Source organism: Neovison vison, chromosome 3, assembly GCF_020171115.1.
Source record: "Neovison vison isolate M4711 chromosome 3, ASM_NN_V1, whole genome shotgun sequence".
Classification (NCBI taxonomy): Eukaryota; Metazoa; Chordata; class Mammalia; order Carnivora; family Mustelidae; genus Neogale; species Neogale vison.
Window position 1 is genome coordinate 223,462,394 of NC_058093.1, and position 15,871 is coordinate 223,478,264.

At 46.0% G+C, this 15,871-nt stretch overlaps 2 protein-coding genes across 2 annotated transcripts in view; one reads left to right on the top strand and one right to left on the bottom strand.

Annotated features, from left to right (window-relative positions):
* Window positions 1–755: 755 nt before the first annotated feature.
* Window positions 756–6,061, top strand: C3H12orf76 (chromosome 3 C12orf76 homolog). The gene is made up of 2 exons (XM_044244053.1): window positions 756–923; window positions 4,744–6,061. Exons 1-2 carry the CDS (start codon window positions 791–793, stop codon window positions 4,827–4,829), a joined length of 219 nt encoding a protein of 72 aa, XP_044099988.1. The 5' UTR covers window positions 756–790; the 3' UTR covers window positions 4,830–6,061.
* A 2,258-nt stretch (window positions 6,062–8,319) lies between these two features.
* ANKRD13A (ankyrin repeat domain 13A) overlaps window positions 8,320–15,871 on the bottom strand; it is a 32,764-nt gene continuing 25,212 nt past the window's right edge. Inside the window, exons 10-15 of the mRNA XM_044244054.1 lie at window positions 15,727–15,857; window positions 15,053–15,210; window positions 14,144–14,257; window positions 12,569–12,729; window positions 10,961–11,028; window positions 8,320–10,352 (exon numbers count right to left, since the gene is read on the bottom strand). Coding sequence (XP_044099989.1) covers window positions 10,157–10,352; window positions 10,961–11,028; window positions 12,569–12,729; window positions 14,144–14,257; window positions 15,053–15,210; window positions 15,727–15,857 — 828 coding nt within the window. The 3' untranslated portion in view covers window positions 8,320–10,156. The remainder of the gene's footprint in view (window positions 10,353–10,960; window positions 11,029–12,568; window positions 12,730–14,143; window positions 14,258–15,052; window positions 15,211–15,726; window positions 15,858–15,871) is intronic.

The window sequence follows — 15,871 nt, forward strand, 5'->3', positions numbered from 1 at the left end:
TGCAGACTGTCTCCCTGGTTACCAAGGAGTATGGGCCCCACCCTTTGGGAGCCTTTTAGGCGCCAATCCTAACCAAGGTGTGATAGGCTAAATCAAATGTCTACTAGGGTAAATTGTAACTCAATTGGTCACCTGGCATCACTGTGGAGTTTCCTGTGTGTGTTACAATCTCATTGGTCACCTGTGCGTGGCCAGGCCCGACCGCATGGCCTTTGCCCTTAAAAGCTAGACTGTGAAACAGAGAAGGGTCGCCCTCTCTTGTAAGAGGTGCGGCCCTGAACGTGCTGATAGATTCTTGGTTCTTGGTGTGAAATAAAGTTTTGCTTGACCTTCGCTTTGTATCAGTGTCGCTCCTTTAATCACGGACCCATTATTGGGACATAACATATTTCTTGGGCCTTTAGCGAAGATCTAATAAGAAAATACATGGATTCATTAAAAAACCTTCAATAGACCCAAAACAGACCCAAAAACCCTCTATGGAAAGAGGCTCCCCCGGCGCCCACAAAAAAGGGGAATGTTGGTCACCGCGGAATGGTGATCGAGATGGACGTTGCCCCAGACAGAACGGTGATCCCTCTAAAAAATGGCCCGGTCTAACTAAAAACGTTCACCAAAGAGGGACATCAATCCCGGAGGAACCTCCCCGGACAGAACATCACTCTGCCTGGGATTATGGTTACCCTGGCAACGAGGCGAGGGGGGGGGCAGCGCCGGAAGGAGCCCCGCGCAGGAACGGAAGTGGGGCTTTGGGCAGAAGCGACCTTTCCGCCCCAGCGGCCTGGAAAAGATGGCGCGTCTTGCGTGGTGGTGGCTGTCCTTCAGCCTGGGCAGTCTTCTGGCGGGGCAGGCGGAGGCCCCAAGCCCGGTGGAGCCGCGGGAGCAGAGCCGGCCCTACGCTGTGCTGCGTGGGCAGAACCTGGGTGAGCGGCTGCTGGCGGAATGGCAGGGCGGAGGGGACATGGGAGGGAGGGCTGTGTAACTGCAGCCGTGCTCTGCCGGTCCCACTCCGCGCCAGGCTTGTACCAGATAGGCTCTCCTTGTGTGCTGGTTGCATTGAATGAGCTCGTTGTTGAGGCCCATCTTTGGCTGCGTGGGCCCAGGCTAGGCAACAAGGGTGCCTTAATGAGAAACCTCAGGAGTGCAACCCCGTTTTCCGGATGAAGAGGAAACGCAGGTGAAGTTATTTGCCCACGTTTACCCAATTAGGATAGCGGTGGCAGCCAGTACTGGTACCCCCCACCCCACACACACACCCTGCTTTTCGAATGAGTATCTGTTTTCGCTAACCTAAAGAAATCCGAAGGGGATTTTTTCCTTTTACGAAAAAAGGCAAAAAAGTGAAAAGAGAGCTCACCAGGTGTTCTGCAGTGCACACCCCCAGCAGCGAGAGTGACAGCACAAAACTACGTTCCTGGAACTACACTCTGCCTATTAGCATCGTGCCGTTACAGCTTTGAAATGTGTCTGAGTATCTGTGCGTGTTCTCGATTTATTTTGTGTATCCCTTAGCTAAATGTGTCTTAAGGTATCAGAAAAGCCTAAGGTTATTTTTGGGGTCTGGGAGGCTCAGTTTTATCCGCTTAAATTAATGGCAGCTTTTTTTTTTTTTTTTTCTTTTGCTATATGCCATTTCTGCTTACGAAAGTTTTCATGGGCACAGGACTTTCAGAGAACGTAGGAAACTAGCACTGGAACCTAGGTTTTGTGAAGACACCTATTTACACACACAAGTATATACGGTGTACATGGCTTTGGAAGGGGTCCTGGAGCTTAAAGCTTCGCAATATCCCCAATAACTCTTCCTCTTCTGCCAAAGCCCGCCCTTTCCTCTATTCCTCAGTGATATATCTGAATCTCTGTGCCACATAGTAGTATCATTTTTGGATTATCTTAAGACTCATTTGCGTTTGAATTGAATGTCTGTGTTGACCACTTACTGTGTACCTAACACTCTGCTGAGTGGTTTCCATGTGCTCTGCTGCTTAATCCTTTGGAGCAGGAGAGTGTCTCCACAGTGGTACTATGATATCATGGACCAGATCATTCTTTGCGGGGGAGGTAAGGTACACTGTCCTGAGCACTGTAAGATGTTGAGGGCATCTCCAGCCTTCACCCGCTAGATGCCAGTAGCACACCTGACTCCCAGTCTGAATAATCAGAATATCTTCAAAGGGTACCAGCTGTCCACTGGGGGCAAAATCGCCCTGGCTGAGAACCACTGATGAACAATAATTCTATTCAAAGAGTGGTCTGCAGGCCCATGCGGTTTCCAAATTTTTTATCTGCAAAAAGAGGACTACAGAAATTTAGTGTTTTTAACAAAATTAACAGTTTGACACTGTCTCCACATCCAAGCAAGTAGAGACCAGACCTAGGTGTCCATGGACTGACCTGCTTAATAAGTAGAGGGAGCTGCTTACTAGTCATGCACATAGTAATGGCCTGGGACTGGCCACAAGTTATAAAAACTAGTCCTTTACCACAGATAGCGTAGAAGACACTACCCTAAACAATCGTGTGCAGGGAGTTGTTTTTTTTTTTTTTTTTAAGATTTTATTTATTTATTTGACAGACAGAGATCACAAGTAGGCAGAGAGGCAGGCAGAGAGAGCGGGGGGATGCAGGCTCCCTGCTGAGCAGAGAGCCCGATGCGGGGCTCGATCCCAGGACCCTGAGATCATGACCTGAGCCGAAGGCAGCGGCTTAACCCCCTGAGCCACCCAGGTGCCGAGTATTTTTGTCTCCATCTTTACAGAGGAGGAAACAGAGAGATCGTGTAATTTATTTGAGAACACATAGCCTATCAGTATAGATGGGAGCCCAGACAGTCTGACCCCACACCTTGAGTTCATGACCGCTGTGTCGTGTTGCCTGTTTTGGTCATCATAATGGCTTTCACTTACCCTGCATGTTCTATGTCTACACTCTGTTGAGGGCTTTTCATAGGATACCACAGTTAGGTTTCAGGAAACCCTCTTGAGGTGGGTTTCACTTGCCACATTTTATAGATGTAGGAAATGAACTTCAGCAATTGGAAGTGACCAATAAGGAAGGACCCAAGAAGTCTTAAGGTTCTGCCTGAGTCTGCCATTCAGGTAACTAATACCATGTGCAAAGTGTGGGAGAGGACAAAGATGAAGAATGGGAGAATCTATCAAGCCCCACATGGGTAGCTATCCACATGGGCATTATGTACCTAACAACCCATCATTTTAAACCTTTTCAAATGCTTTTTGAGATTCTGTTCTCTACTTCCAGCCTCCTACATTCCTGCTTTGGGAATTGGTTGGGGGGTTTTGGGGGGGAAGGTGGGGGGAGAAAGAGGGTTGTTTTGTTTTTGAGAGTCCTTTCAGAATGTCAAATGTAGGAGAATGGTTTAAATGGAATAAGGCAACTTGAGGTCCAATTACAGTGAGAACCTTAGAAATTCATGGAATTCAAAACTTTGCAAATAAGGGCAGGTATTTAGATAACAAGGCCTGTTTTGAGATAGGACATTTAGCTTATATGAGTTGTAGGTTGTCTTTATCACCTACATTCTTTCTTCCCCTTCCTCACCAAAAAAAAGTATTTCTGTATGATCAGTATTTAAATAACTGGGTTCCATATGGGGGCATTTTGTAGGGGTCACAAATACCCCAGATTACTGATTTAAATAAAACTTTGGTCAAATCTTGTTTTTTCAGCAGGCACACTAGAGGATAGCCATGGTTAGTCTCCCATTGGAACCTGGGATGGGCCCACATACTTAAAAACAAATGTACACTTGCTTGGTAAAGGTAACATCTTGAACTCTTGTTAGACCTCTGAGGTAGTCACAGGTCCCTTCCATGGGTTGCTGGTTACGTTAAAGCCTCAGTCCTTAGGTCTAGTCCTCTACCGAGGCTCAACCCGAGGGCTTAGTTGTAGGTTCCATTTCTCACTTGAACACCCTGGAGATTTTAGACCTGAAATTTACTCTCTGAAATGGAATAGGTTTGTGAAGTTCATTGCTTCTTGGATCCAAAGGCTTTTCTTTGTCTCTTCTAGAGATTAAAATGCTTTACTCTTTTTTTCATCTCCAGTTTTTATGAATGGCTTTAAAAACGTTGGGCTCCCTGCTTCTGTTCTTGTCACCTATAATCTGGTGGTTCTCCATGCAGCCAGAAGGATCTGGTTTCCCACGTTGAATCACATCATGTCACTCTTTGCCTTTAGCCCTCCCTTTAAACTTACAGTAACCCATGTTGTCATCATGGTCCACAAGGCCCTGCATGAACTGGCTGCAGCCTTCCTCTCTGGCTTCATTTCCTGCCTCACTTCCTCCCCCCTCAGCCATGCTTGCCTCTTTCTATTCATTGGCTTTCTGGGCTTGTCTGGCGCCAAGAGCTTGCTTTTGCTGACCCTTGGGGCCACAGTGCTCTCCCTGCAGATCTTCACAGGGCTGGCTCCTTCCTCTCATCACGGTCCCAGCTTGTGTGTCACCTCCTCAAATGCTTTCTCCACTGCCCTACCTACCCTAACCCCTCCTCACCCCTCTACCCCTATCATTGTCACATTTCTTCAGGCTCTGTGAGCTGCTCTTACTAGTTTACATTTTCTCCCCCACCTATTTGGAAACATCCTTAGAATCTTTTGGTGTCTGTTTCCCACACACCTGGCACAGTGCCTGGCACTGAGTGGCATTTGGCAAATTATTGGCAAAAGGATGAATGACAACGTGGAGCTGCTATGAGGAGGTGACCTGTTTTCCTTTTGCAGTGTTGATGGGAACCATTTTCAGCATCCTGCTAGTGACCGTGATCCTTATGGCATTTTGTGTCTACAAGCCCATTCGCCGTCGGTGACAGCTGAGCGACCAAGTTCTTCCACAAGTATTGGGGGAAAGTATAAATTGTGTTGCACGTGGGTCATTGGAGAGGTTGGAATTAGAACTTCACCCTTGGAAGTAATCTTCAATCTGGACAGTTGGTAAATGTGAAATAATTTAGAAAAAACATCCATCTGGCAGTTATTTTTTCCTAACACTGTAATGTAAATAACTGACTCTGCTTCTTGATGTTTCTTTGTATATCTGGCTGCACTTAACACTTGTTACAAGAAGGACCTGAAGCTACAAGTTTCAGTATAAAGATGGGAAGACAGCTAACTATGTTAGTGGTGGGAAAACCACACTGGAAAGGACTCATCCCGAATATTGGAAAATACTCATAAGAGGAATACTTGACATGTAGACATTTCATACTTGAGAACCATTTGGTCACAGTGGGGTTAAGAGTCACACGTGTTTTTAGTTAGATTGAGTTGGCCTGGAATGCCCTGGTTGCAAAGCAGTGTCAGTTGTGGGGAACTTGGGCCATCAGTCCTCGTGCCATATCTGGGTCTGCACCCAGATGCCCCCGATGAAGTCAGGGCCACATTAGCTATCCTGTGACCATGAGCACCCTGGGGCTGGAAGGCTCTGAGTTGGGCTGATTACTGGTTGACCCATCTGAAAAAGAGCTCCATCCTGCTTAAATACATCGAGCTCCTTGGGGCTGCACTCAAGCCTTTCCAGCCCCTGGCCTAAAGCTTGTGGCAGCTTTTCAGATTTAGAATCTAAAAGAAACGCAGCAGGAGCTCTTTTTAGTTGTGAGTGGGGAGGTCCTCAACCCACAGAAGTGTGGGTTCAGAGTAGGAGGCTGAGAGGCGGGTGCATGTGTGTTTACACAGATTTCATCTCAACCTTGAAAATGCTGCTGTTTTGTACTGTTGAAATGGATTGTTTTTTTCCTGTTGAAATGATACTTTCATACTTACAAAGTGGTTAACAGTATTTATTTTAAAGGTGCTAGGCTTAATTTTCTTTGTTACTGAACTGAAATGCTTGTCTTGTATTCCAGTCACCTCACTAATGTGAGGTGTTTTTTGTTTTGTTTTGTTTTGTTTTTTAACAACCCACACTGAATGCGAAATAACTAATGTAGGATACTGTGACTGTCGGACATCAGGATTTTGTAACCCTAACATTGAGCCACTGAAATGTTCACTGTTTTGTGGTTTTGAGCAAAGTGTCAATTAAAATTAAAATCTTACATGCTATTTGACTCCTAGTGATTTATTTTCTAAGTGTCTAAAATGCAGGTGTGTGTTTGCATCTGCTCTACTCAGGGAAGTGCCGTGAAGTTGCATTTTAAAATTTATATATGTGAAGTAAGACAGTTGCCCCAAGGCTAGGTATTATTTCTGGAGACTCAGCCGTAAGTAATCTCTCAGGCCAGGCCAGGGGTCTGAAGCTGGATTTGTGTCCCCACTTCTTCAGAGCCTCGGTTTTTCACCTGCAAAGTGGTGCTATACACACCTTATCTTTCTTAATTATGGTGAAGATCAAACACTGAAACCAGTGGTAACAAGGGTGGGGTCACCACCTTTGGCCTGTCCCATAAAAAACCAGGTTACTGACGGACTGCAGGGAGGAGCAGGTGGGATTCTGAGAGGCTGGCACTGACAGCTAAGTCCCAGGAGGGCACATCCCCACCTCATCTGGAATGCCATATATTGATACGCTGCCTAAAAATTTACTGGCGTTTTTAGGACTTGAGAGGGAAACCGTGAAAACTTGGTAGGCCCATAAACCAACCTCGTAACCTGCCGTTTGCCCAGTGATATCTAGGCAGCTTACAATAGAATCACGTCCCAATTTTCAGAAACAACCTTGCAATAGTTATTCCATATACAAATCCCAAAACCCAGCCTATGTCTTCATTCCAACGTTACCATGTGTTCAGCATGAGATTTCAATCTAAAGTCAGACACAGAGTAATCTTTGTAGAAAGAGGCTTATTACAGAGATGAGTAAGGATACAAACCTCAATTCTGGGAGAGAGAGACAGAACTCAACTGAAAACTTTTATGCACCAGGACTGACCACTAATACTTTTGAAGCACCATTATTTCCTTTACCTGTGTCTCTGGGAATACAAGGTTGGGGGGAGGCAGCCAAAGCCCCCTAAACTGAACTGCGCCCAGAATACCCACCGTGCACCCAAATGAACGTATTCACTTCATTTATACCAACCATAAAAATGGCTTATCGTAGTAAGTATTAATCTTAACTTTAAATTTGAGATGAATAAATCTGTGAGTGCTGCTTGGGATTTGGGGGCTCTGGAAGTCTTACTACATTTTTTTCAGCTGGACCCCAATCTGAATTCTACACTTTTCCAGATGTGGGCGTAGTTTGGACTTTGGACCCCAACACTTTTCCTGTGCTGCAGATAGTCCTGTGAAGCAGCTGTCGTGCAACTTGCCTTCCTTGAGGTCTTCAGCGTTTAGCAGGAAACCCCTGGTTACAGTAAGTCTGGCCATCTCTTCCCTGTCATTTTTAAGAGCAGACCTCCCTTCCTTGAGAGGCCAACACCATGTTACGTATGGTGTGTTCAGCTTGCTCATGGAACAGAGGATCTAAAGTGCTTCAGCTCCGTTTCCTGCTGGTACTGTACCACCTAAGTTTTAATGAACCTAAAGGTGAAGAAACTTATTTTTTTTTAAATTAGGTAATCCACAGTTATTGTCTAAGCTATTGCCTCTTGGCCTAAGGCGAGTGAGTTTTCTTCACAGTGCCCCACTGGCTCAGTATTGTCTACTTTCCCCCAAAGCAAAGCAGCTCCTTCACATCTTCCTGGAAATACCAAGGCCGCATTTCTGGAGCCCAGATGATTTTCTACTGGTCACTGCCTCCGTTTGTGTTTTTGTGTCTTTTCAAGATTTTTTTTTTTAATTTGAGAGAGTACAAGCAGGGCTGGGAGGAGGGAAGGGCAGAGGGAGAAGCAGCCTCCCCACTAAGCAGGAAGCCTGATGTAGGGACTCGATCCCAAGCCCCAGAGATCATGACCTGGACTGAAGGTTTAACCAACTGAGCCACCCAGGCGCCCCCCGATCCCCGTTTTTTAATACCGAAGTAATTGGGTGTAGGATAAATCTGGAAGCCCTAATTATCACCTGAACTAAGATCAGCCTCAGAGGGGGGGCATCTTCAGTCCCATGAGCGATCTGAGGTTGACACGGCTTCCCGGACTCCAGAGGAGCCAGGCCACCTCCAGCAGAACCACTGCAGTCTCTCCCAGCAGCCCCTGTGCTGGTGGGCTTTTCAGTTTCTATGTGAAATGAGCAGCGTGGGGCATGTGGACTGTATGACCCCGGTGGGGAGGCTGAGAGGAGCAGGTCACCTTGGTAATGGATGTCAGGTGGCATGACGCATTCTCCTATTGGAGTCACATACGTAACAGGGAGTGTGGGAGCATTCAGCGACTAGAGAAATCCCATGAAAAGGAACAAAGACTCAAAGGCTAGCTAGGATACCGTCCGAGCACCCTCTCGGGAAGGAGTCTTTATTTGCATTTTAAGAGTGAACACATAGATGAGAAATGCTGCAAAAGATGGACAGAACGCTCAGTCCCTTTTTAACCAAGTTCCCGGGGAGTCCCCTTCCTCCAGAAGCAGGTTAGTGGAATGCAAACACAGAAATCATGGCTGGTTCACCTCAGGGCTGCAGCCTGATGCATTCCCGAGAAGTGTCTTCACTCAGGGTGAGCACAGAGTAAACAGAATGCCAAGCTGTGTGTTGGAAACAAACATGACCCCGCGGTATACTGGCCGTGTGTGTGCCGTGACTAAAAAGGCAGGTGGTTATGTGGAATCCAGAGCACAATCCTCTGTGACTAAGAGCATTTTACTGGCAGCACTAACTGGAGGATACGGATGCTAACTGCAGCGTAGTTTCTGTCTCTTCCCATCCTGAAAGCAGCAGAGCAGACAGGAAAGAGACAGGGAGCTGAGGTGGCCACTGTTACCAGGTCATGTCAGTCAGCCTGTGGGGACGACCAGATGGGCCAGAGTGAGGGCGCCCTCGGCTCTCCTCCCCGGGGTTCTTCTGTGTGGTGTGCAGTGCTTATTTACAGAAGGGTCACATAAAATCGTTAAACTACTAAAGGTATCCAAAAAAGGCCTGAGAAAATCTGGTTAAAATGTATAACCTTGTATTGCTACTGATGGGAGTAGTTGTCTTTATATCTTTTAAAAATAATAAAAAGATTCTGTTAAAAAATATATTTATCCAGAAAGATGTTGATTTGAACTCTAAAAAGCAATGCAGAATCCTCATTTTCCCTTTGAATACAGAGCTTAATATTAAGTTCTGCTTGGAGCTCCCTTTCTAACTACAAGGCCACCCCTTCTTCTCTAGTGAACCTAGGCCTGTAGTGGGGTCTCCCTTGGCCTCTCCGTGGCAATCTGTCACTAGGGAAGGTGCAGAACACACCTACTTTGGTTCTGTGCTGTCTGATGTTTTGGCCAGCCTGCCACCTCCGAGAACAAGCCTCAGGCTCTCCTAGCTGTTCCTTCGGGGCCAGGATTAGCTGCCTTGGATTTAGCCTGGAGGATCCTGCTCTCAAAGGAAGTGCCTTTATAAATTCAAATCAGACCCCTCAGTGTGGAGTGAGGTGGTTTGAAACTATTGGTAATTTTTAAGGCTAAGGCAACATCCGTGGTCATTTGTATAGCCTAATGTGATGCAAATAGTTATGCCTAATCTAAAATGTATCCTGTACATGTTTCCGCTTTGACTCTAGCGGGGGTGGGAGGGATGGAATAAGGTGGAGATGGAGGAGGAGCAGTGAGTGTCCTAGAAACCCTGTATAAAGGTAAAAACAAAAGAATAGATCAGCACAGATTATCCATTTCTTTGGTGAACTGTAAAGAAGTGTCTCATAAATTCTCATAAACCACGCTCTAAAAAGGCTGCTGCTCTCATATATAAAAGCACCCTGACTCTGCAATAACTTGTTTTGTTATCACTCCTTGATAAAAATTAATCTACAAACTTGCGGGGATTGGGGTTTTTGTCTAAAGCTGGTAGTAGTAAAAACGTGACCTGCAAGCCAATACAACTAATGGAAAGTGACAATGCTCTCCTCCCCTTAGCCTGGAGATGGGGCCTGCTGGTCCCCAGCCCCTCCCCGGGGGAGTGTCATGGATGGGCCTGGGAGTCCCTGGTCCGGCACCTCTGCAGAAGGAAGGGCAGCTGCTGTTGGCTGCATGCATGCGAGGTGCAGTCCCTCGGACCCGGGGCACTAGTGATGCAGCACTCCCGTGCGGCCCAGAACCTCTGCTTTGCGCAGCCCGTGCACAGAAAGGTCTATTTCTCAGTGAGAGACAGCTGTAAGACTTGCTGGAGCTCCTCCTCCTCCTCCCGGAGCCGGAGCTCCCGCTCCTCCAGCTCTTTGGCAGAGAGCTCCATGGCCAGCTGCAGGTCGCTATCAAAACGGCTTGTCTCGCTAGAAGCCCCAGGGCGCAGGCCTTCTGAGCTGGTGAGGAGGCTCTCCTGGATGGCCCTGTGGGGGGAAAGAGGTGGAAAAAGGAAAACAATTACCAATATCATCAGGGCAGCAGCAGCACCTACATTTAACTGCCTCCCGAGAATGCACCATACTGGGCACTTCATAACACATCCCACGGGTGCCATTCAGTCCCCTCTACGTCTGGAGGCAGGGTGCTGCGTACAGGTGAGCAACTGGGGCTCAGAGAGGTGAGCAAACCCGCCCATGATCACCCAGCTGCTAAGGGATGGGGTCAGGAACTGAATTTGGATCTATTTTAAAGCAAAACCTAAGTTTTCTTTCAGTGGGCTTTCATATATGCCTGGAGTACATGAAAATACTCCATAAAATAAATCTTTCCAGTCTTTACCCTCTCCTTTAAAAAGATAATCTACTCATCCCCGTATCTGTTCCCCAAAGCCTCCTCATTCTTAAAACCATCTACTTCCTGCTGAGGGCATCTAGACCCTGTGAGCATATACTCCTTGCAGAAGATCAGACGGCTCAAAAAGCATTTACTGGGATCCTTTCTGCCAATGGCACTGGCCTGTGGCTAGTCACCAAATGGATCAACACTAAGTCCCATGTCGGCCTCACTTTAATTTAAGAGTTATGCCAGTCACCTCTCATACTGGGCGTCGTAGGCATGTGTCTGGCCGATCCCTCCATTCGAAGCTGGTCCTGAAAGTTCCTGCGAAAAACAAACATGATGGACATGAATACCTCCTAGGAGGAGGAGGCATCATACTGATAAGGCGACGAAAGCAACAAGAACAAAATTTCAAATTTTTCCATGTCCATTACTGATAACACCACACGAAAAATGAACAGAGACTTGGGTGATCTCAAACACGACACCTAAATGTCAGGTGGAAAGTGGTACACTACCCTGCTTAACGGCCAGAGCCTCTCATACTTGACACAGAATCTATCAAAAACAACCTTGGGCAAAGTTTAAATGAACAAGGCAGGTCATTCTTGAAAAGTAAGGTGACAATATATAACTCAACATTTGTCATCTTTGACTTTGGCCACCCCCCTCCTTTGCAAAATTTATGGTCAACAAGGTTTATGCAGATACTGGGCAGGAGGTAGCAATGAGCTCACTTGCAGAAGGGCAAGGTGCACTGGAGGGACAGTGAGGTCCAGGGGCTGGGCTTCTCCCAGGAAGCCTCCCAAAGGGAATATGCTGGGTATGGGTGCGGCCCTTGGCCCAGCAGCTTCAGAAAACTGAATGATTAAGAACAGATTGATGGGGAATGGAGGAGGGGAAGCACGTCCACTGCCCAACCTTGGAGTCTCAAGAATAAAACCATAATGCCAAAAATCTGAGCTTGGACGCTGGAGTGAGGGTGCCACTCTCAAACCTTGGGGGGCCTGTGAGTTCAGGGGCTGGGCCTGCTTCATCAAAGAATCCTCACTCTGCAAACATGTGCCAAATGAGCGATGGAAGGAAACAAGGAACCAAGAACAAACAGCAGAAGCCCAGGACACCAAAAGGTGGGGGACACAGAAAGACAGCCCACCACAGCAGAATCAGAAAAGCACAAGAGGGCAGGGTTGGAAGGACTTGACATTGGGGCAGGAGGAGCTCAAGGCCTGCACTGTCCCAGGCAGGTGAGACCTGGAGGAAGAACCACCTGAGGAGACCAAGGGCACCTGTTCTTACTCTGGTCTGCCCTACCCTTAGCTCTACCCTTTAGAGTCCCTGACAGTCTGGGATTATACCCTTTGCAACAGAGTAAAACATAGGAGTAAAAAACAAACTTAATAAACAAAGACTCAACCACCATTTTCATCACACACTGAGCAACCACAACACAATGACTGGTCTTCCCTCGGGAGGAAGCTAGGATTCAAATCCACATGCCTTCTTACAAGACGACCAACATGTGGACAATATTCCAGAAAAAAACAGGATGGGGGAAGCTAGCATGAACCTACGGTTTCGGTACTAGCTTATCAGATAGCATGCTCTGAAAACTACGTGACTGTGGGCTGCGTGGGTGAACCTGAGGAGAAGGAAGTCTGTCAGGAGACATCCTGTGAATGATGCCGACTTGGGCTGTGCACATGGTATCAGAGAAGCAGCTTTTGGGAAAGACCAGGTGCAGAAAATAGGACCTCTGTGTACACCGAGACTCTGCCCAGCTTGTGATGTCCAGTGAGTCTCACAAGTCAGCTACAGGTTGAACCCTCCCGTGCCCTGCCATTAGTTCCGCTAAGTGCACCTGGCTCCTGCTGGACTCCAGTAAACTCTGCTGGATGGCAAACTGCATGAGCTCATAATCTTCATCTTGTAAATGCACATTTCTGCCATTGTCTTGAACGTGGTAAGAGTCTGGAATTTCAAATACAGACTGATCCACCTCGAAGTTTGTGACGTGGGAAGCTGAAACACAAAGGGTAAGAGTCCGGTGCCTAAATCAGCAAAATAAATTTCCACTTTAAATTTAAAATTTTAAATATATAAAAATTTGTTGGGGCGCCTGGGTGGTTCAGTGGTTTAAGCCTCTGCCTTCAGCTCGGGTCATGATCTCAGGGTCCTGGGATCAAGCCCCACATAGGGCTCTCTGCTCGGCGGGGAGCCTGCTTCCCCCCTCTCTCTCTGCCTGCCTCTCTGCCTATTTGTGATCTCTATCAAATAAATAAATAAAAATCTTTAAAAAAAATTTATTCAGTTAGAAAACAAAAGGATTAAAATGATTAAGATCTAGGTTTGCTGCTATGTGAGAGAGATTTTGAGGAACAATAACCTTGACAGAAAAGTATCAAAATATGGCCTTTTCTTTCGGTCTTTTACTTTAAGTAATAAAATTAACTCATGGTCATAAAAAATAATAAAGATCTCTGTCTCCCTACACCCTTTCTCTTATTTCCAAAGTCCTGAGGTAACCAGTGTTCCCTTGCATGTCTTTTGAGAAATGCGGTGTGTGTATGTGTGTGAATAATACATACTCTTTGTAGTTTTCCTTTTTTTACTATGGAATACAGTAAACATATAAAACAAAGTAAGATGTCTATAAACTAAACTAAAAATGATAATAAAACAGGGCACCTAGGTGGCTCAGTCGGTTGGGCATTCAACTCTTGGTTTCGGCTCAGGTCATGATCTTGGGGTCATGGAATTGAGTCCTGCACCAAGCCCTGAGTCAGGCTCTGCATTCACCGTAGAGTCTGCTTGAGATTCTCTCCCCCTGCATCCCCCCTCACAGCTTACACATGCTCTCTGTCCCTCTCTCTCAAAAAATAATAAATGCCTGTGTATCCTTCAACTAGTCCAAGACACAGAACACCATTTTACCCCAGTAAAACAGACAAAACAACTAAAAAAAAAAAATCAGTTTTGTTTCTGTATACTACCAACGAGTAACTGGAAAGTAAGTAAATAATCCACTTACAGTAGCCTCCAAAAGATAATGTGGATGGATGGCAAGGGAGCCTGAGGAAATTTTGTCAAGTAACAGAAATGCTCTACATCTTGACTGTGGTGGTTCTGTGGGTACACACATTTGTCCAAAAGCACTGAACTGTCATACTTCAAGTGGAAGCATATTACTGTATATACAGTACACCTCAATAGAGCTGGTTTTTTAAAACTATGCTTTTTTTTTTTTTTTAATACAAGTGGGGTCATAGTCTACAAGTTTTTATACTGACTCTCAAAGAAATCTAACATTTTCATTCAGTGCAGAGATCTATTTCATAAGATACTCCAATGTCAAACTGAATAATCAGTAATTAACTGGATGTGGTGTTGTTTTTTTTAAACCACAAAGCCCAACTTTTTTTTTTTCTTTTTTTACCTGTATCAGCTTGGGTCCCTTCCACGTTTTGAGATCCAGTTTCTTCAGCAGTGCTACAGCCATTGACGTTTCCAAATGTAATCCGTGCATTTAAGACATGAAACAAGGGAATTTCTAACAAAATAAAAGCTTTTATAAATAAATTTTACGAGACTAATAATAGCCACCATTTACTGAGTGCCTACTGTGCTTGTACAGATCAAATACATTAACATAACTACCTTTCCCAATATAAAGATGGAAGAACTGAGATTCAGAGAGGTTAAGCAGCTTTTCCTAGATCACAGTGAATAAGCAATTGAGCCCGCACTGAAGAATGTGTCACCAGTATGCAACTATCCAAACTGTAGATTCCTCACAAGTTCTATATATTGTGTTTAGGATTATGCATTCCACTACAGGCCCTAAAACATACTTAGGTATCAAAGATCTTGGTGTCAGAGGTCTTCCTCAGAAACAATCTAATTTGATGCCTAAGTTAAGTGTGACATGAAAACAATAAATGTTTTTCATTCATTCCCAATGATACTTCTTTAAGCCATATTAAGCTAAAGGATCATTGTAACCTCCTCCATTATGTGTACTCTCTGCTACTTTTGCCTAAAATGTTCCAGTGCCAGGGTGCCGGGTGGCTCAGTTGGTTAACCATCTGTCTTCAGCTCAGGTCATGATCCTGGGGTCCTGGGATCAAGTCCCACATCTGGTTCCCTGCTCAGCAGGGAGCCTGCTTCTCCTTCTCCCCACCCCACCTCATCCCCCATCCCACTTGTGCTCTCTCTCGCCCTCTATCCAAATAAATAAATAAAATCTTATAAAAACAAAAAAACATTCCAGTGCCCTGAAGCACATTCTGTCACCCACAGAAATGGCCAGAACCTGCAGGTTCTCCTGTGGTTTAGTAGTCAGTACCTATTTTGACAGGAAATCCAGGTGGGAATTCCAGTTTGATGAAATCTCTCAGCCGTGCAAAATGAGCACTGGTTCGGGCCATGAGATCAATGATGGGAATGACCTGCTCCACAAGAGAGAGCGGAAAGTCCTCACACATCCACAGCGTCGCTTTGAACCTGCAAGACAGACCAAGACAAGAGTGAGGCCAACACCCCCAGACAGGGAAAGTGAATGACTTGCATGCAGCCGACGAGACAGCACCAGCCTCCTCCTGAATGCAGCCTTCCCAGCCACTGTACTTCTCTTAATGTGGAGCGGGGAAGGGACTAGACCTGTGCAGAATTCGGACGACCATGCAATCTGGCCATCAGGTGAAATGCCCAGCACGCTGACCTCCCCCTGCAGCAGCTGGAATTGACAGCAAGCGTGAAAGAACTGAGCGCTGGTGGATCGTTCCACTGGATCAGCTGAAGCTTGCTGGCAGTAAAAAGTACAAGGAATTCTTATATCCCATCTCAACTCCATTTGGAAAAGGGCTAATAAGAAGGTGTGCAATCTGCTATTTGCTTTTCTCAGATAAAGTAACTTCCAAATGATGTTTAAAGGAAAGGAACACAAAAATGACAACACGACCCCAAGAAACAGCACAACTTCTGAAACAAGAATGCATGTGGCTGCTGAGCCCCTCTTACTTCTGCGTTCTAATCGTCAGCTCTTTCGGCCTTCCAATGTCCCGGTCCTTCAGATCAAACTCTTCATTGAAGTACTCCTCAGGTGTGATGGCCGTGGGGTTGTTGGCGGTGGCACATTCCGTAGTGAGGTCCTGCCAAGTCAGAA